Genomic DNA, 21,126 nt, shown 5'->3' with positions numbered 1-21,126 from the left:
GTAAAAATGGCACGGGCACTATTTAGGAAGTTATTGAGAAGGTGAATCACAGTGCATGCACTGACCAGTGGTGGACAGCAGTAGCTCAGTTGGCTGGACAGCTGGTTTGCAACATAGCATGATACCGTTGGTATAGATTCCATGCCCATGCCAACAGAAATTACCACAAAGGTCCTGCTTTCTCAACTTCACCTGAGGCATGGAGACCCTTGGTTTAAATTTACCATCCATCTCCCCTCTCTCTGTGTCCAATGAGAGAACAGTCCTATGGTCTGCTGGGATTATGGCTGCTTCTACTATTGATCAGTGAAGGCAGTTACAAGAGTATCTCCTCTCACAGTCTAAATATAACTTTCCTTTGACTTTAGTATGAATGATTTAAAAAGAAAATCTACAACAGGATGCATCTTCAGCAATATTCAAGAATTAGTAAAGGGGAGTGGATGGGCATGGTATACAGTACCTGATTTAATGAAAACTTTTGTTAAAATCTCCAATAAGAGGTTAGTTTGCAAAGTTAAAGCACAATGTAAGATTCATCTTACCAATAACTTCTTAAATAGTGCCTGTGCTACCTTTTGGAATCATGTATTATCTAACAGGCAGCAAAGAGTAAATGGCTCCCTTTCACATTGGCTGGCTGTGTATAGTGGGGTATCACAAGGATTGGGGTTCCAGTTGTTCACAATGTATATCTGTACTTGAGTTGGGAGTAAAATGTAATATTTCCAAATTTGTGAATAACACAGCTTGCTGAGAAAGTGTTCTCTGAAAAGTGGCTTCCAGAGGTACTGGACAGGCCTATGATGGGCAGGAGGTGGGCACATAGAATGTATTGTGTGGTCACCCACTTTGGTATTGGGTGCAGCGTATTTCGGAAATGGTAAGACATAAAGGGAGATGATATCACTATCATCTCCCTTTATGTTATCACTAAACTATTAATCTGGAGATCCAGGCAATGATTTAGGTTCAAATTCCACCATGTTTGAATTCAATGTAAAAAAAAAAGTCTGGAATTAAAAGTCTAATGATGATTATGAAACTATTGTCATAAAAATTCATCAGTTTCCCTGATGCCCTTTGGAGAAGGAAAGTGCAGTTCTTTCTAGGACTAGTCTCCAAGTGACTCCAGACACAAAGCTGTTTGACTCTTACCTACCCTCTGGGCAATCAGGGATGGGTAATAAATGCTGACCTATGTGACAGTTCCCCCAATCCTGTGAAGGGATTAAAGAAGAGGAGAAAGTGTAGACTACAAAGATGTCTTTACTGATCAATCATTGGAGGATAATATGCAGGTGCAGGAAGTTATAGTGAAGACTAAAGCATTAATAGCCTTCATTGCAAGAAGATTTGATTAGAGGACAAGCAGAGCTTTACCTCAATTATATTATATCCTTTCAAAGTGTTGTTAGACTGTACCTGTAATACCGTGTATAGTACCTTAGCTTAGAGAGGATATTATTATTAATATGGAGTGATTGAAATAAAGATTCCTGGGATGGCAGGACTGTCCTATGGTGAGAGATTTGGGAAAGTGGATTTGCATCTGTTCAGGTTTCAAAGGATGAGAGGTATTCTTATTGAAATCTATAAAATACGTACGGTGTAGATATAGATAAAATGTTTTCCCTGATTGTGGAGTCTAAAACAAGGAGGCATGGTTTCCAAGTGAGGGCAAATTAGGACTGAGCTGAGGAGAAATGTAATATTCAGGTTGTGAATCTTTGAAATATTGTAACCCGAAGGGTTGTGGAAGCTCAGTCACTTTTGTTTAAAATAGAGATTGCTAGATTTCTAAGTTGTGGTGAATAAAAGAATGCAACTATTTAGGTCACTAGATTAACAGCCCAGTGATAGTACCATTCAGCCTTCATCTCCCCTGATACACCCCAACCCAGGAATGTATCAGAGCTGCAGGAACAATGGGCAGGAAGTCTTGGGTCTGTAGTCTTAGCTCCAGGAACTAGATCTCAATTGATCTCGTGGATTTTGAATGTGACAGTGATCTATATCTTGACTTGCCTCCCAAACAATCTCTTGAGCACAGGACTGGGAAAATTCAGGCCCAATAACCTATCTGGAACTTGTGTTGCTGTAGATCCACACAGGACTGTAAATTTATCACCATGTTGACCTGTCTGTGTTGGTAACATAGGTGCAGAGAGCCAGGCTCCAGCATTTGTCTCATCCCCACTTAAGCAATTGGGTGACTCCCTCCATTATTGTCAAAGCCAGCAGTGTCACTGCGATCAGTGCCAAATGGAAGCTAGAAAGTGCAGGTATCTCATAAAGATACTTCTCAGGGACAGAAGTAATGTTTTCAGGTGGAACAAAACTGCACTTAAGAACACTTTTCTAAATATGATAGATGTTGGGTTCAGTTCTAAATGGCTTGTGTTTTCCGTAGTTGTTGCAAAACTCCTTAGTGATTGTGTTTTATCCTTTTAATAGGGCAGCAGAGACACAATGCACATATGGTTCAGTACCCTGTCTGTCATTTAATAGCTCTCTATTTGTGCTTTCTCAAGGAAATCTTGTCAGTGGTATAACTCCATTCAAAGTGCACCAACAGTGTGCAAATGCAGGCTTGTCAAACGGAAGTTTGTCTGGAGGAGTAGTACAAATATATCGGAAAGGTATCCCACTTTCCCATGGAAAACTATGCCCCGTTCTGAGCTGTGGATGGGTTGGGAGCACTCTCTTCACATTCCGAAGGCTGTAGGTTCAAATCTGAGTTCTGAGCACAAGCATTTTAAATTCTAAATATGACACTGCAGTTCCTGAGTGCCCCAGGTACGATCTTTCAAATGTGATGGGAGTCCCTGCTTGACTTCTCAGGAAGGGATCCAATGACATCTTATGAAGAACAGCAGAAGGTAATTGCCAGTGTCCTGGTTAATACTTATCTCACTAGCAGATTATCTGATCTTATGATGGTCAAATATTTTACTCAGCGGGTGGTTCATGGGTGGAATGAACTTTGTGAGGAAGCCTTAGATGTGGATGCAATTACAATGTTTAAAAGACATTTGGATAAGTACATGAGGGCGGCACGGTGGCACAGTGGTTAGCACTGCTGCCTCACAGCGCCAGAGACCCAGGTTCAATTCCCGACTCAGGCGACTGACTGTGTGGCGTTTGCACATTCTCCCCGTGTCTGTGTGGGTTTCCTCCCACAGTCCAAAAATGTGCAGGTTAGGTGAATTGGCCATGCTAAATTGCACGTAGTGTTAGGTGCAGGGGTAAATGTAGGGGAATGGATTTGGGTGGGTGCGCTTCGGCGGGTCGGTGTGGACTTGTTGGGCCGAAGGGCCTGTTTCCACACTGTAAGTAATGTAATCTAATCTAATCATGAATAGGAAAGGTTTGGAGGGATATGGACCAGGAGCAGGCAGGTGGGACTAGTTTAGTTTGGGATTATGTTCGGCATGGACTGGTTGGACCGAAGTTCCTGTGCTGTTATGATTTCATGACTGTTTACGGGAACTTGCTATCTGTGTGTTTCCTGTATTACAACAGTGTGATAAAATGCTTTGAGACATTGTGAAAGGTGTTATATGAATTCAATTATTACTTTCAAATAGGCTGGGCTTTAGAGTCTAAACTGTACTATCTCAATTGAGATTGTAATTATGCAATCTGACATCAATTCTCTGGTGTATCTAACTGTGCCCAGAAAGATTTATACAAGTCTTGGGCAAAAGTCCACTTGGTTATAAGGACTGAGACAAGGAGAAGTCTCTTCACTCTCAGAGTGTAGAACTCCTCCAGAGGGATGCTTCCTACTATCTCGGTCTCCCTTTGAGGAAGCCGTACTTGGGGACCTCAACAGGTTCCCAATTCCTTTGCTGCTCTTGCCCTTGGCTTGGGCGATGGAGTGCAGGTGTGAGCACCTCTCCAGCAGACTCTGGGAATGCTGGACCAGGGTTTCCATGACAACCACCAACCTCTCCATGGAGACAGCGAGATGGTCACATGACTCTCTGTGCTCCAACATCTTCTGGGCAGTAAGGGTCATCCTAGTCTGATGCTCCTGGTCCTCCCTGTGCATGTGGACAAAGTCCCTAATTGCCCCAGGGTCCTCTCCTACCTGGGGCTGAGCAGATGCCTGGTCTCTAGCAGCTCTCTCAATGCTCACGGCCTGGGGCATTACTTCTTCCAGCAGGTGTGGAGCTGGTACAGTGAGGAACTTCAGGTTGTGTCCTTTCTCAGTCTAACCTCCTCCTCCAAGGTGTCAGGGTCTGAGCTGGTGGGGGGTGGGGAAAGCAGCCTTGCTGATGCTCACTCTGAGGCCTCTGTGTTGTCATCCTCAGAGGGTGAGAAGCTGGCTTCATGGGTAGCTAGCTGTTGCACTGGGATGGTGATGGAGATACTGATGTAACGTGCAATGTAAAGGAAAGAGAGAGAGAGCATAAGAGAGAAGATATTACAGTGAAAGGCTCACTATGGTGTGAAATGAATGGCACTGACGGTGGGGAGTGTCACAGAGAGGTACAGTGCAATGGGGCTGGTACTTGGTTGGCAAGTGTTGGATGGTATCCCCAAGAGCAGTCACAGTCTTCTCCTGCAGGGGTCTCCTCAAGGGAGGTGGGGAGTCTAATGCCAGGGCCCCTCCACCTGTACAGATTCCTCTGCCCTTTCAGGGGGTTGTTGTCTCCTGGAATGAGAGAAACAAAGGGGTTAAGTGAGGTAAAAGTGTGAGGCCTACTTGTTAATGCCGATGCAGGGGGTCAAACAATGAGGTGTCTCAGACTCGTGAGGAGGCAGCATGGAGGTTTGATCATGGGGGGGGTGTGCAGTTTGAGGGGGAGGTTGCTTGGGTGGTGACAGTCGAGCGTGAGTCTTGGTGGCAGCAGGGATAGAGTGAGTATGAGGTGGCAGAGAGAAAAGTGACAAGACCGTTGACCTTCTCATCACACTTTGGGCACTGAGGAAGTGGAACTGACTCAGGTGGTGATCTCAGAGCAGACTGGCAGAGTCCAGGGGCCTTCGTCTTCTCTGGCGATCTCCCGGGAAGAGGATTCCTGTGCTTTGCACCACCTCCGTGACTGGGACCTCTTGATGCCCTGTTGGAAAATAATCCCCTTTTCCGACTTGTTCAGATTCCGTCTGTCACCTGATTTCGGAGTGCTATTGCCCGCTGGGTCTTGGGAAGATTGTGCAGGGGTGCCAGGGATGCGGTGAATATCCACAGAGATGATTAGCTATTCCGGGAGCAGCATGTGGTAAAATGGGATTGAAATCAGACATGAAAGATTCTTATGGAGCAGGTAGATAATGAGGCGCGTTTTGCTAAGATAATGTGAGAAATCTCATGGTGATCGTCCCACCAAAAGAGCCACAATGCGACTCACACTCAACAAAAAAAAGGCAAGGTTTACCCCAGGTGTCTACTCATGGAGATAAAGAATCAAGAGCTTGAAGTTGGAGGCATCTAAATTCAGGATCTGTATCTTTCAGATGGAGATCATGTTTGATATGGAATGGAAATTTACGCAAAGTTAGGAACATGGAATCTATGAACTGGGCCATTCTATCTATGATTATGGCTGATCCTCATCTGGAGCCGTACTCCACAATGATGTTCTAATTAGCTAGAGGAGAGGCTTTCGAACAATCATACACTTTAAAATGGGGACCATTGTAACACAATGGTAGTGTCCTTACCTCCGAGCCAGGAGGCTTGGGTTAATGTGCAGAAGTGTGTGTCAAAATAACTGAACAGGTTGATCAGAAAAATATCTGCAATGTAAAATGGACACCAACAAAGCAAGCTGCATACCCAACTTTGCAAACTATCCTTCCCGTATAGATTTAAGATTAGATTACAGTGTGGAAACAGGCCCCTTGGCCCAACAAGTCCACACCGACCCACCAAAGTGCAACCCACCCAGACCCCTACATTTACCCCTTATCTAACACTACAGGCAATTTAGCATAGCCAATTCACCTGACCTGCACATCTTTGGACTGTGGGAGGAAACCAGAGCACCCGGAGGAAACCCACGCAGACACGGGGGGAACGTGCAAACTCTACACAGTCAGTCGCCTGAGGCAGGAATTGAACCCAGCTCTCTGTCGCTGTAAGGCAGCAGTACTAACCACTGTGCCACCATGCCGCCCACGTGTAATGATACACAATGAGCTATTTCTTACTGGTTTACTGGGTGTGGGTGTCACTTGCTAGGCCGGCATTAATTAACAATCCCGAAATGCACCCTGAAGGCAATTAAGAGTCAGCCAAGTTGCCGTGGGTTTGCAGTCACACACATGCCAAACCAGGTAAGAATGGCAGATTTCCTTCCCGAAAGGTCGTTAGTGATCCGGACTGATGTTTGCGATCGTGTGCTGGGGTCACTATTAAAGAAATTAGCTTTCACTTCTTGACTTGAGTTTTGAAGTTAATTGAATTTAAATTCTGAGGAAGTGTCACTCGACCTGAAATGTTAACTCTGATTTCTGTCCACAGCTGTTGCTGGACCTGCTAAGTCTTTCCAGCAATGTCTGTTTTTGATTCTGAGTTAGAGCATCCGCAGTTCGTTCAATGTCATCTCTCCACTGTTGCAGTGCAATGTTCATGTGCCATTTGTGTTACACTGAACAGAAGGCTCACTCTCATTACTTGTCTAAGGCACCTTTAGATCTGGTCCTTCCACATGGTAAGCAAGATGTCAGAGCTTGGTGAGACATTAAACTGACAGCAACTCTTGTCTTTATCCGCACCAGGTGTCTGTTTCTTCAGTAAAGTTTACTCTGCAGCAGCAAGGTTCCTGAGACCAACCTTCAACAAGCTTTGCATCTCTGTTCTCGAGACTGACAGCCCTAACTGAGGCTGCTGTTGTCAAGCCGAGCGGAACAGTTGCCTGTGTTTCTTACTCTCCGGGGTAGAAAAATGCAACCGAGAGATGTGAGGCTGTGCTGTTCTCTGGTGGTAATAACACTACTGCTGTGCCTGAGTGGGACAAGGCAATCCACTCCTTCATCGGCAGTGCCGGGATCTCACCTTTCAACGGGAAAGCCGGGGGAAGCTCACAGACGGATGAAACGTGGCTGGGTGTGGAACCAATTCTTTGTGTTGGAGGAATACACAGGCACCGACCCGTTGTACGTGGGGAAGGTAAGCGACTCTCATTGTTAATGCCCATTTGTACAGTTCAACCCCACCCCCCTCACATTTCCACTCATTCCGCTCATCTGAATGAAGTGCTGGCCCCCAGAAGGACCTAACATGTGAATATAGCTATAATTCCTGCCTGCGCTCTTTTGACAGAGGCGCACCTCCATGGAAATGGCACGGAGGGGGAGTTTGAGAGCATGGAACCCCATCTCATGTGTGATTTCAAAAAGCCTGACAGTCTCATTCACAAATTGCTAAACCACGCAAGAGCTGACACAGAGAGTGGCACTGGAGTTACAACATTTGTCCAAATTTAACAAACCGATGCAGCAGCATAGAAGAGGCCATTCAGCCAATCGTGCCTGTACTGGCTCTCTGAATGAGTTATCCCATTGATCCCACTCCTCTTCCCCATCATTTCACAAACATTGATTGTTACAGTTACTGATCCAATTTCCCATGCAGGCATTGAATTCCAGATCGTAGCCAACTGCATAAATAGTTTTCCTCAAATCTCCTCTGGCGCTTTTGTCAACTATCTTAAATCTACATCATCTAGTTACCCAACTCTCTGACACTCAAAGCAGTTGCTTTTAAACTTATCCAATAAAATACTTGAGGAGCGTGAACACTTCCATCAAATCCTACCTTAACCTTGTTTCTGCTTGAAGGAGGGAAACTCAATTTTCTCAAGTTTCGCCGTGTAACTGAAGTCCTTCATCCTACTTGCTACTCTCATAAATCTCTGCTGCACCCTCTCCAGAGTCCTGACATCTTTCCCAAGAACAAAGTCCTTGTCAACGTAATTGTTTGAAATGCCCCAAATGCCAAAGATTGATTCATGGAGAACCAAGTGGTTCGACAAGATTTTTATTACAACTCTTGGGACCGTCTGTAACTCCATGGCAGCTTTGCTCATAAACAACTCTGTCAGGCCATTGTATGTCTTGATGCAAGAATGAATATCACCTTCTCTGTTCCTTTAATACTAATTATGTGAGTTCCGCCACCGATTTGAATGAGTCTTGTGCATGTTTAATTTACAAATACATGTAATTAATAAAAATCAATATGGCTTTGCATGTAAATACTGACTTGGCTAAAAGGTTGTTTTTACTGGTGATGGTTATTAGCTTTAGCTCAGGAGGCTCCTGTGGTGCAATGGTAATGTCTCTACCTCTGAGCTGAAAGTCCTAGGTTCAAGTCCCACCTCCTCCAGAGGCATGGTATGAAATCTCTGTAATAGGCTGCTTAGAAATGATAAAGCAAACCCAGATGGCTTGTATTACCCACAATGCTTTGGCTGTATGTACCAAATTGGCTACATGTGTGTTTTACTGGTGGCAGTCATAAGTTTAAAAAAACATCACGGTGATTTTGGTAGTGGGATTTTGGTAGCTCATTGTGTGTCATTACGCTTCTGGGTGCAAAAAAATAGAGAAACATAGAACATAGAACATAGAAAAATACAGCACAGTACAGGCCCTTTGGCCCTCGATGTTGCACCGATCCAAGCCCACCTAACCTACACTAACCCACTATCCTCCATATACCTATCCAATGCCCGTTTAAATGCCCATAAAGAGGGAGAGTCCACCACTGCTACTGGCAGGGCATTCCATGAACTCACGACTCGCTGAGTAAAGAATCTACCCCTAACATCTGTCCTATACCTACCACCCCTTAATTTAAAGCTATGCCCCCTTGTAATAGCTGACTCCATACGTGGAAAAAGGTTCTCATGGTCAACTCGATCTAAACCCCTAAACATCTTGTACACCTCTATCAAGTCACCCCTAAACCTTCTTTTCTCCAATGAAAACAGCCCCAAGTGCCTCAGCCTTTCCTCATACGATCTTCCTACCAGACCAGGCAACATCCTGGTAACCTCCTCTGCACCCGTTCCAGTGCCTCCACATCCTTCCAATAGTATGGCGACCAAAACTGCACACAATACTCCAGATGCGGCTGCACCAGTGTCTTATACAACTGCAACATGACCTCAGGACTCCGGAGCTCAATTCCTCTACCAATAAAAGCCAGTAAGCTATATGCCTTCTTCACTGCACTATTTACCTGGGTGGCAACTTTCAGAGATCTGTGTACATGGACACCAAGATCCCTCTGCTTATCCACACTACCAAGTATCCAACCATTAGCCCAGTACTCCATCTTTTTGTTACTCTTACCAAAGTGAATCACCTCACACTTACCCACATTGAACTCCATTTGCCACCTTTCTGCCCAGCTCTGCAGCTTATCTATATCCCGCTGTAACCTGACACATCCTTCCTCACTGTCAACAACTCCACCGACTTTCGTATCATCCACAAACTCACTCACCCAAACTTCTAGCCCCTCCTCCAGGTCATTTATAAAAATGACAAACAGCAATGGTCCCAAAACAGATCCTTGCGGAACACCGCTAGTAACTGCACTCCAAGATGAACCTTTACCATCAACTACTACCCTCTGTCTTCTTCCAGCCAGCCAATTCCTAATCCAAACCTCCAACACACCCTCAATGCCATACCTCCGTATTTTTTGCAGTAGCCTACCATGGGGAACCTTATCAAATGCCTTACTAAAATCCATATACACCACATCTACCGCTTTACCCTCATCCACCTCCTTAGTCACCTTCTCAAAGAATTCAATAAGGTTTGTGAGGCGCGATCTGCCCTTCACAAAACCATGCTGACTATCCTTGATCACATTATTCCTATCCAGATGTTCATAAATCCTATCCCTTACAATTCTCTCTAAGACTTTGCCCACAACAGAAGTGAGGCTCACCAGCCTATAGTTACTAGGGTTATCCCTATCCCCTTCTTGAACAAGGGAACCACATTTGCTCACCTCCAGTCTTCTGGCACTATTCCTGTAGACAACGAGGACATAAAAATCAAGGCCAATGGCTCTGCAATCTCCTCCCTTGCTTCCCAGAGAATCCTAGGATAAATGCCGTCAGGCCCAGGGGACTTATCTATTTTCGCCCTTTCCAGAATTTCCAACACTTCTTCCCTACATACCTCAAAGCCGTCCATTCTAATTAATTGTGACTCAGTATTCACATCGGCAGCAATGTCCTGTTCCTGAGTGAATATTGATGAAAAGTATTCATTCAGTGTCTCCCCAATCTCTTCAGCCTCCACACTCAACTTCCCACTACTATCCTTGACTGGACCTATTCCTACCCTAGTCATTCTTTTATTCCTGACATACCTATAGAAAGCCTTTGGGTTTTCCCTAATCCTACCAACTAAGGACTTTTCATGTCCCGTCCTTGCTGATCTTAGCTCTCTCTTCAGATCCTTCCTGGCTACCTTATAACTCTCAATCACTCCAATTGAACCTTCACGCCTCATCTTTACATAGGCCGCCCTCTTCCCTTTAACAAGGCATTCCAATTCCTCATTAAACCACGGCTCCCTCACACGACCCTTTCCTCCCTGCCTGACAGGTACCTCCCTGCCTGACAAAGGTAAATATCAGTGAATACCAGCAAAAAATCCTCATGTGGTGGAGAAACTCAGCAGGTCTGGCAGCATCTGTGGAGAGGAAACAGAGTTAATGTTTTGAGTCCAGTGTCCTTCCTTCAGAACTGATCGGAGATAGGAAAAGGTGGTATTTATACAGGGAGTGGGGGCTAGATGTGGGGGTGGGGGGGATGGAGTGAGCAGACAGGTGGAGATGGAGCCCAAAGAGAGAGAGAGAGAGAGAAAGAGAAAGTGATTGAGATAACAAGCTGGAGAAGAAAAGAAGCTTGATAGGTGATACCGTGGATTATGAGTGGGTGATAATGAATTGGTTGTGCTGAAAATAATCCATGTCACGACAGGACCTGGGAAGTGGGGTTTGGGAATACATTCAGAAGGAGATGTTCAGGCTGTAAAATTATTAAACTTGATATTGAATCCTGAAGGCTGTAATGTCCCCAAGCGGAACACTGCAATAAAACTGTGTTCCTTTAAAGGAAGCATTGTTTGGCAGTCTCTGTAAATCTGATGAAGGACAGAGGAGATCAGCGATGATACACGTCATGCTGTCTACCCAGAGGGACTAATACCATGGGGAGAAACTGGTGGAAAATGAGGCTTTTCTTTTCTGTTTTAACCACATCCCAGAGAGGCAACTGTCCATTTTGAAGTCCTGTAGGGTAATTCAGTAACCATGCAGTGCCTAGTCTATCCATGCTTAGAAACATCATATATTTGCCTTCCATGTGCAAAAATGCCCTAAGGATGTATAATAAGGCAATGGCAGATCACCAACAGGAGTTTTGGGAGGCTGGGGTTTATAAGCGATCTAGTGAAATGGAGTGAATTTCTTCTGGGACCTTTCTACAGTGAGTAAGTGAAATAACCAAGTAACAGAGGATAAATTTGCATTGAAGTGTTGGATGATATCAGTGGCAGAGGTGGAGATTGGCGAAGACTGGCTGTAGGTGATTTTTTTTTCCCAAGAACACAAGGGAGGCCATGTTGTAGCTGTACAGGGTATTGTTGAGACCACTTTGTAAATGTATTCATTTCCGGTCTCCCTGCTGTGGGAGAGATGTTGTGAAACTTGAAAGGGCTCAGTAAAGATTTATTCACCTTGTGAAACACCTTACTGAAGTCCATATACATCATGTCTACCGCTCTGCCCTCATCAATCCTTTTTGTTACTTATTCAAAAACTCAATCAAGTTTGTGAGACATGATTTCCCACGCACAAAGCCATGTTGACTGTCCCTAATCAGTCCTTACCTTTCCCAATACATGTACATCCTGTCCCTCAACATTCCCTCCAACTACTTGCCCACCTCCATTGTCCGATTCACCGGTCTATAGTTCCCTGGATTTTCCTTACCACCTTTCTTAAATAGTGGCACCACCTTAGCCAAGCTTCAGTCTTCCGGCACCTCATCTGTGACTATCAATGATACAAATATCTCAGCAAGAGGCCCAGCAATCACTTCTCTAGCTTCCCACAGAGTTCTAGGTTACACCTGATCAGGTCCTGGGGGTTTATCCAGGTTAATGCATTTTAAGACATCCAACACCTCCTTCCTTGTGATATGAGCATTTTTCAAGGTGCCACCATCTATTTCCCCACAATCTGGGTCTTCCATGTCTTTCTCCACAGTAAACACTGATGCAAAATACTTGTTTAGTATCTCCTCCATCTCCTGCAGTTCCACACAAAGGCTACCTTGCTGATCTTTAAGGGGTCCTATTTTCTCCCTAGTTACCCTTTTGTGCTAAATATGTTTATAAAATCCCTTTGGATTCTCCTTAACCCTATTCGCCAAAGCTACTTCATGCCTTTATACTCTTCTAAGGATTCACTTGATCTCTGCTGTCTATACCTGATATATGCTTCCTTTCTTTTCTTAACCAGAACCCCAATTTCTCTAGTCATCCAGCATTCCCTACACCTACCTGCCTTGCCTTTCACCCGAACAGGAACATGCTATCTCTGGATTCTGATATCTCATTTTTGAAAGCTTCCCATTTTCCAGCCATCCCTTCACCTGTGTTTCCGTTCTGTATAGCTGTATGTTTTGATGACTCTTCCAGTGTCAGGGATGAAGAAACAAAGTTGTGACGGACAGAGGGAGCAAGGTTTGGGATTTGGGATGAATTGCAGACCACGGCAACTATTTTATAGCGCAAGTTGTCATCTTAATAAGTGGAGAATGTGGGACGTAGGAGCAGGCGTCAACTGTCCAGCCCTTGAAGCCTGCTTTGTGATTTGCTAAGATCGTGTCTGATCCCATTGTGGTCTCAACCTCACTTTCCTGTCTGCCCATTCCTAAACCCTTGACTCAAATGTGTTTCCAAATTTGCTATTTTTACAGCATGATGTATCTTTATTTTACAATATAAGGGGTGATCCTGTAGAGGTTTTGAAAGTCATGAGGGGGTTAGATAAAGTGAACGGAAGGCGTTGTTTCCCTATGGTGAGGGGGGAGGGCAGTTTCTAGAATAAGGAACTTTTTTTTAAGGTGAGAGCAGAAAGATTTAAAAAGGACATGAGAGGCAACCTTTTTACACAGAGAGTGGTTGGAGTGTGGATTGGACGTCCAGAGGAAGTGGTAGACGTGGGTACAATTGCAATGTTTAAAAGACAATTGGATAAGTTCATGAATCAGTTTGGAGGGATATGGGCCAAGCGCAGGCAGGTGGGACTCGTTTAGTTTGGGATTAATGTTGGCATTGACTGATTGGAGTGAAGGGTCTGTTTCCATTCTGTATGACTCTATGATTCCAAAGACTATGAAAAGCGGGTCCAACTTAGCCTCAGATAAACTCAGTGACCTTGCCACTAATGTGTCATGGGGAAGAGAATTCCATAGACTAGCTACTCAGTGAGGTGGTTAGCACTGCTGCCTCATAATGCAGGGGATCTGGGTTCGATTCCAGTGATAGTGTGGAGTTTGCACATTCTCCCTGTGTCTGCATGGGTTTCCTCTGGGTTCTCCAATTTCATTCCACAGTGCATAGATGTGTAGGTTCAATGGATTGGCCATGTTAAATTGTTGCTGAAAATATGTTGCTGGAAAAGCGCAGCAGGTCAGGCAGCATCCAAGGAACAGGATGCCCGAAACGTCGATTCTCCTGTTCCTTGGATGCTGCCTGACCTGCTGCGCTTTTCCAGCAACACATTTTTCAGCTCTGATCTCCAGCATCTGCAGTCCTCACTTTCTCCTCCATGTTAAATTGTCCCATAGTATGCAGGGTAGCTGGATTAGCCATAGGAAAGGCAGTATTACAGGGGTAGGTCTGGATGGGATTCTCTTCAGAGGGTTGGTGTAGATTTGATGGGCTGAGTAGCCTGTTTCCCTAGGATTCTATGATTTCCGTTTTAAGACCAAGACAGAGAATGGTGGTGGAGGGTTGTTTTTCAGACTGGAGGCCTGTGACCAGTGGAGTGCCACAAGGATCGGTGTTGGGCCCTCTACTTTCTGTCATTTATATAAATGATTTGGATGTGAGCAAAAGCGGTACAGTTAGTAAGTTTGCAGATGAAACCAAAATTGGAGGTGTAGTGGACAGCGAAGAGGGTTACCTCAGATTACAACGGGATCTTGATCAGATGGGCCAATGGGCTGAGGAATGGCAGGTGGAGTTTTAATTTAGGTAAATGCAAGGTGCTGCATTTTGGGAAAGTAAATCTTATAGAGGTTTATAAAATCATGAGGAGTATGGACAGGGTAAATAGACAAAGTCTTTTCCCTGGGGTGGGGGAGTCCAGAACTAGAGGACTAATAGTTTTAACGTGAGAGGGTAAAGATATAAAAGAGACCTAAGGGGCAACTTTTTCAAGCAGAGGGTGGTGTGTGCATGGAATGAGCTGTCAGGGGAAGTGGTGGAGGCTGGTACAATTGCAACATTTAAGTGGCATCTGGATGGATATATGAATAGGAAGGGTTTGGAGGGATATGGGCCGGGTGCTGGCAGGTGGGACTAGATTGGGTTGGGATATCTGGTCGACATGGATGAGTTGGACCGAAGGGCCTGTTACTGTACTGTACATCCCAATGACCTCTTATTTTTAAACTTTGTGCTTGAGTTCTAGTCTTTGCTGCAAGGGAGAAAGAGGTCAAGGGTTGAAGAATGGTTGGGGAAAGGCTTGGGAGGGGGTTGCTCAGATGGATATTGCTGTTATAGAGTCTTACATGTCAGACCCTCCCTATATATATGAACTATATCTGTGTATCACAATGGAACCCCATTAAACTCGTCTATATTAATTAATATAAAATCCATCAGAACAAAACAGATCAATAATACTTCACCATGTCTGTTAGCTTTTGCAGTGTCATTTTTATAATTTAGTCCAATTCAATCCTAATCTTTCATTGTAAGAATCCTGGTATTAAAAGTAATATCTCTATCGCTTAGGTATTCTGATTGATGGCTTCTTTAATTGTAAAAACAATGACTGCAGATGCTGGAAACCAGATTCTGGATAAGTGGTGCTGGAAGAGCATAGCAGATGCTGCCTGAACTGCTGTGCTCTTCCAGCACCACTAATCCAGCTTCTTTAATGGTGTTTGCTTGTGTTAAAATTACAGCGATTAGAAAATCCAGCTATCACACAGTCAGTTGAGGTTAACTGGCGGCTCAATGAATAAATCAGAGAGAAAAGAATGAATAGTTATATTCACGGTGTTCAAAGAGGAGAAATGGGAGGAGCCTTGTTTGAAGTAGTAACACCAATCTGATCCTTTGGGTTCAAAGGTCTGTTCTTGTGCGCCAAACGCTTAGTAACTCTTCCAGTTAAAGTGTATCTGGGAGCATAGATCAGTTCAAATGAGCTGAGATTCCTATTTTGCAACAGTGAATATATTTCAAAATTACACTTTAAATTTAACTCCGTTGAGGACAATCAAAACAGTGAAAGGAGCTCTATAAACATAAATCCTTCTCTTGGATCTTGCGCCAATGAATTGTGAGTTAGACACTGAAATAATTCAATGCTAGTGCTGGAAGCTTGGTAAAGGAAAATATTCTGTGTTCAGAATACATATTAATTAATATAAAATCCATCAGAACAAAGCAGATCGACAATACTTCAACGTGTCTGTTAGCTTTTGCAGTGTCATCATTACAATTTAGTCCAACTCAATTCTAATCTTTCATTTTAAGAATCTTGGTATGAAAGCAATATCTCTTTAGCTTAGGTATTCTGATTGATGTTTCTTTAATGGCAATGTTAGCCCAGTAGTGGGTGTTTGCTTGTGTTAAAATTACAGCGATTGGAAAATCCAGGCTTTTAGGTCTCTGAACTGTAATATTAATTCACCATTCTCAACTGGACTGCTGACAAGTACTCATTTGTGACCCTTTGAGGTTCTCAGTGCTCTCCTTTTAGTTTAAGAATTGTTCTTCTGCTGTGGAGTTGGCTGATGTTCATTTATAAATTCGAGTGCACCCCTGGAAAAGGCTGGATTATGAAAGGGTTTGGTCACGATGCAGCTCACAAAATCACCGATGTTGGACCAAAGATTGCCTTTACTAGAGGCCCTGGACCACATGAAGGAACTGAATCAACTTGATCAATCTTTGCTGAGGTTTCAGCAGATTTGGAGTGCCTCTAACTTTAATCAGAAGCCAGCTATGAACTGTGTCGGTGAATTGCTGTCCATGATCTGCAGCAGTCTCAATGCCAAATTCTCATCAGTTAAGGAACAGACCACAAATTATGAGGATGTAATTAAGACCTATGACTTCTATTTTGTCTTAAAGTACAGCACCGTCTTAGACATGGCAAAGTGCAAGCAGATCAACCAAGAACCTGGGGAAACTATTGATTTTTTTTAAATAATTGAACCAGACCATCCTGCTGATAATTGCCAATATGGAAAATTAAGAGATGAGCTTATGAGAGGTCCCACCATATTAGGCTAAGATAAAAGGTAGGGAGGAGGGACTTGTGGGAGGGGCGTTGGGAATGCGATAGGTGGAAGGAGGTTAAGGTGAGGGTGATAGGCCAGAGAGGGGGTGGGAGCGGAGAGGTCGGGATGAAGATTGCAGGTCAAGAAGGCGGTGCTGAGTCCGAGGTTTGGGACTGAGACAAGGTAGGGGGAGGGGAAATGAGGAAGCTGGAGAAAGCTGCATTCATCCCTTGTGGTTGGAGGGTTCCTAGGCAGAAGATGAGGCACTCTTCCTCCAGGAGTCGTGTTGCCATGGTCTGGCGATGGAGGAGGCCAAGGACCTGCATGTCCAATCAGAGTGGGAGGGGGAGTTAATGTGTTCAGCCACGGGGCGGTTTGATTGGTTGGTGTGGGTGTCCCAGAGGTGTTCTCTGAAATGTTCCGCAAGTAGGCGGCCTGTCTCCCCAATGTATAGGAAGCTCCATGGGGAAAAGTAACACAGCTGTTAGACTAGCTGAACTTCACAAGCAGAACAAACTTTTCATCAGTTAAGGAGTACTTCCCTTGACTGTGTCCATGGAATCCAACTCCGTTCATTTTGATAATAAGAGGAATACCAATGTACCAGTAAGAGAGCAACCAAAATAGCACCACCATTGCTTCTTGTCTGTAGTGTGCCAGGAAAAATTCGCATCTGTGCCAACCTTGCCCATTAAGTAATGTTGTGTGTCATGCATGCTATAAGAATGGCCAAGTTCAGAGGCTTTGCTGAAGTAGAGGTTTACAGTTTATGAGATGAATCAGACCACTCCAAAATGCAATTGTCCAAGAAGTAGATGCCAGTGAGGAACATTCCTGCTTGGGGAAGTGACACTCCAACAGGATGATTTTTGGAATCTAGACATTGTGGTTAATGGGAAGAACACTATTGTTAAATTGGATACCGGGGTGGGGAGGGTATATCAATTCTATCAGATCCAGTGTGTGGTTGAAGCCTCAATTTCTCCAACCGTATTCCATTACACATAAAGATTCAGGAAGAATCACAGTTAAGGGCAGGTGCAGGTTATTGCTGCAATGGGAGGCAGATTATTGTTCTCTATGTCACTCCCAGTCAGCATTGCTGTTTATTAAACAGAGACACATGTATTTGAATCCTGTTTATTCATCAGCTGCAAGAAATTGCTGTTAATTCATTCCCCAGTGAGCCTGTCTTTGTGAAAGAAACATCATCCCTGGAACCGCAGGAGGATCTTGCAAATGTTTTAACTGCTCCTCCAGGAAAGGCTGGAAGGAACTGGATCGGGATGCACCATGAGTGACAGTGACCAGCTTCAAGGTGAACTTCGACCTTTATCAGCTCCTTCAATAAGGAGTGGAAGATGCAGCCACAGGGGATGATGATCTGTTGGATGAAAAGATCCTGCTACACTCTTCTGCTGTTAAACCAATGACGTTGAAGTCTCTGCTGTCATCTTTGAGCAGTTGTGCCTTAAGAGAAAGTGAATCTCACTGATCGTTCCACTGAGCCAGCCAATGGCAAGGCCCAGTTCTGAATAAAGCAGATATCTTGGGAATCTGCTATCAGGCATATGGATAAAATGTTCCAGCCAATGGAACTGATATTGAGTAATTAGTTCCTTGATGTTGAATGTGTCGTCTTAGTTGGACCTTGTTTGTTGCCACTGGAATTGGAGGAATTTGTGGAGCCACCACTTCTCTGGGAGTTTGAGTGGCTTGCGGTAGAGTGAGTGATTCTCTGAGTTTATCAGAGCATGCACAATAAACCAAGACCTTAGCTTGAGCTCCAAGCCCTCGAATAATCTTCACCCTGGTTGGTCAAAGGCTGAGCAAGCACATGATGAATTTTGTCCCCCATGACCATGACCAGACGTGGCTCCCATGGTATGGAGCTGAATTATTTCAGATGTCAGATTCACCGTTCCCCTGGTGGAATGGTGGTTCAGGGAAGTCAATGAAAGAAGCACCAATGATCCTCTATAGACCTCACTCTCTACTTCTCTAACTCTTTCTGCTCCTTTCAGTTACTCTTCAGTACCAACCTCTTCGAACATCAGTCCGAGTCTCCATGTCGAAATGTGTTCGACAACCTTCCTGTGAAGTGATCATTTTTATTGCAGTAAGTGGGCTACGTGAGTGCAATTTGTTGTGCTGGCATTGAGAGGGATCCCGTAACAGGGTTTATCGGAAGCTGCAGAGAAACCTGACCAAGATGGTGTGAAGGTTTATTTTCAGGTTGGTCAGGAAGAGTGGCACCTCCCTCTATGGGCTGCCTTTGGAAAAGCAGCTACTGCAACCTATTGCTGTCTGTGTGAGACACCCTGGAATGGGCTTCCCACAACTAGGCTCTGATGAATTAAATCCCCTCCCTCACCAGCCAGCAATGTGCTGTGGTCACGTAAGGAAGTTCCTGGGGTTGAAACTAGGTGGAGTGTCACAGTGGTAACACTGGGACAGTGGAACAACCCTGCTTACTGTGAAATTGCAATTAAAATGAGGCCCCACTATGCGACTGAAAACAGAGCAAGGCTTCAAATGACCGATTGACTGCATTTTCAATGTAGGCAAGCCAGGCAAATCTTTGATCATGTTTCATGCTCAAAGGAGGGATGCATTTGATTTGATTTGATTTGAGTTATTGTTGTCACATGTACCTAAGTACAATGAAAAGCCTTGTTTGCAAGCAGAACAGGCAGATCATTGCAACAGGGACATACTGATCATAGGGCCCTTAGATAGGGTGAGGCACACAAGGCTATAGCTACACTGGAGGTGCACAAAGCAAGATCACCATTACTGGAGATTAGAGAGGTCCATTCATCAGTCTAATAACAGCAGGAAGAAGCTGTTCTTCAACCTGACAGTGCTTGTGTTCAAGCTTCTGTATCTTCTGCCGGTTGGAAGAGAGTATTACCGGTGTGGGAGGGGTCTTTGGGTGATATGGGCAGCCACTCCATGGCAACGAGATGTGTAGTTGGAGTCCATGGATGGGAGGTTGGTTTCCGTGATGGTTTGGGCTGAGCACATAATCTTCTGTGGTTTCTTATGGATCTGGGTATTAAACAAAGGATGGAATATTAAAGCATGGAAACAGGCCATTCTGCCCACTGAACCCACGCTGTTTGGAAGATTTAGTCAATGAATTCCAATTGTATCTCCAAAACTCTGGCAATGTTTCCCCTTCAGTTCATGGGCAGGACTGATTTTCAGAAGGGGAAAGTCTTCAGTCATTATTCCTGACATATTCCACATCTAGCCGCAGCCAGCTTCCTTTTCTTCTTCTGCTTTGTGGGCAGTGAGCCACATATTATTAAAGTGGCTTGCTGGTCTCCAAGGGTGCTGCAAGTGACTCATTAGCAGCACATTCCAAACAGCAGCAGTGTGCCCTGTCAACAAGGTGCAACTCACTTCCACAACAGACCTTCCAAACCCACAACCATGACCATAATGAGGAGCAGCTACATACATGGAAACACCACCCACCAGCAAACTCCCCTCCAAGCCACTCACCATCCTGACTTGGAAATTTATCGACGTTCCTTCAGTGTCACTGGGTGAAAATCCCAGAATTCCCTCCCTGATGGCATTGTGGGTCAACCTACAGCACATGGACTGCAGCGGTTCAAGAAAGCTGCTCACACCACCTTCCTCAGGACAGTTAGGGACAAGCAATAAATTCCGCTGATGATGGCAAGTCCAGATCTGTTAAGAAAAAACCCTCTGCTGGTTTGAGACAATCGATTTTCTCTTGTTTATTTCTTTCCCATGGTTCATTCTGCACCATTAGGAGGACATTCCTGACCTTTGACTTCCCCTGCCACCTCGGTGTTGCTCTGCAGAAGATGGGAACATGTTGCATAAATGGAACGGATTTGATTCCTGATCCTGCAAACTCCTTGCACCCATCCCATCGGTGATGTGCATATATTAATATTTAACTTATTCCTTGGTTGATTAAGGAATGAAAGTCACCCACTGGGGATGAGGATGAATGTCAGTTAAAAGCTGAATTCTCGTCATGGGAGGTCCAACATTCCACTGCTATCAGACCAAATTAACTACTCACTCTGCGATCACTGCTCTCTGTAATTAAATATTGATTCAGATTTGCAAGTGGGGCTGCAGTCGCCTTGTGACAGTCATCAGACAGATCTATCACTAAATGAAACTTCACAGTTGGTAGGAGGGGGAGAAATAATCATTGAATAAAAGTAATAATTTCAGGGGAAAATGTTCACTACTTATCCTGTAGCTCAAGCAAAGCCTTCTTGTGTTGCTTTTCTCTCGAGATGTGCGAGATTGTTAATGAAATAACAAAATATTCTTCAAGATGTTAAGATGCTTGAATTGTGTGATTTTTTTTTTCTCTTCTGTCATAGCCATCAGCACCCTCAGCTTATTGCAATTATTTTACAAGATAAAGAGTATAATTCAACACATTGAAGCTGACAATTAAAGCAAAAATATTCCATTGCATTGCAACTTGCGATAGACTGACTATGATTATCAGTTGGCAAGGCTTTTTTTTTAATTGGCCAGGGATGACGAGTTGAAAGACTGAAGCATAAATATCTGACAACGTGAAAGGGGCACTTGCAGCCTCCATGGACGTTGC

General features: G+C 44.3%; 1 protein-coding gene across 4 annotated transcripts in view; it reads left to right on the top strand.

The window, feature by feature from the left end:
• The window catches only part of cdh7a (cadherin 7a), a 183,108-nt gene that overhangs the window by 39,743 nt on the left and 122,239 nt on the right, over positions 1 to 21,126 (top strand). For all 4 annotated transcript variants that reach the window (XM_072569783.1, XM_072569781.1, XM_072569780.1 and 1 more), the window contains one exon: positions 6,733 to 7,123. In XM_072569783.1, the coding sequence (XP_072425884.1) occupies positions 6,899 to 7,123 (225 nt within the window). In that variant the 5' untranslated portion in view covers positions 6,733 to 6,898. The remainder of the gene's footprint in view (positions 1 to 6,732; positions 7,124 to 21,126) is intronic.

Source organism: Chiloscyllium punctatum, chromosome 5, assembly GCF_047496795.1.
Source record: "Chiloscyllium punctatum isolate Juve2018m chromosome 5, sChiPun1.3, whole genome shotgun sequence".
In the NCBI taxonomy this organism is placed as follows: domain Eukaryota; kingdom Metazoa; phylum Chordata; class Chondrichthyes; order Orectolobiformes; family Hemiscylliidae; genus Chiloscyllium; species Chiloscyllium punctatum.
This window is presented reverse-complemented; position numbering and strand designations above follow the sequence as displayed.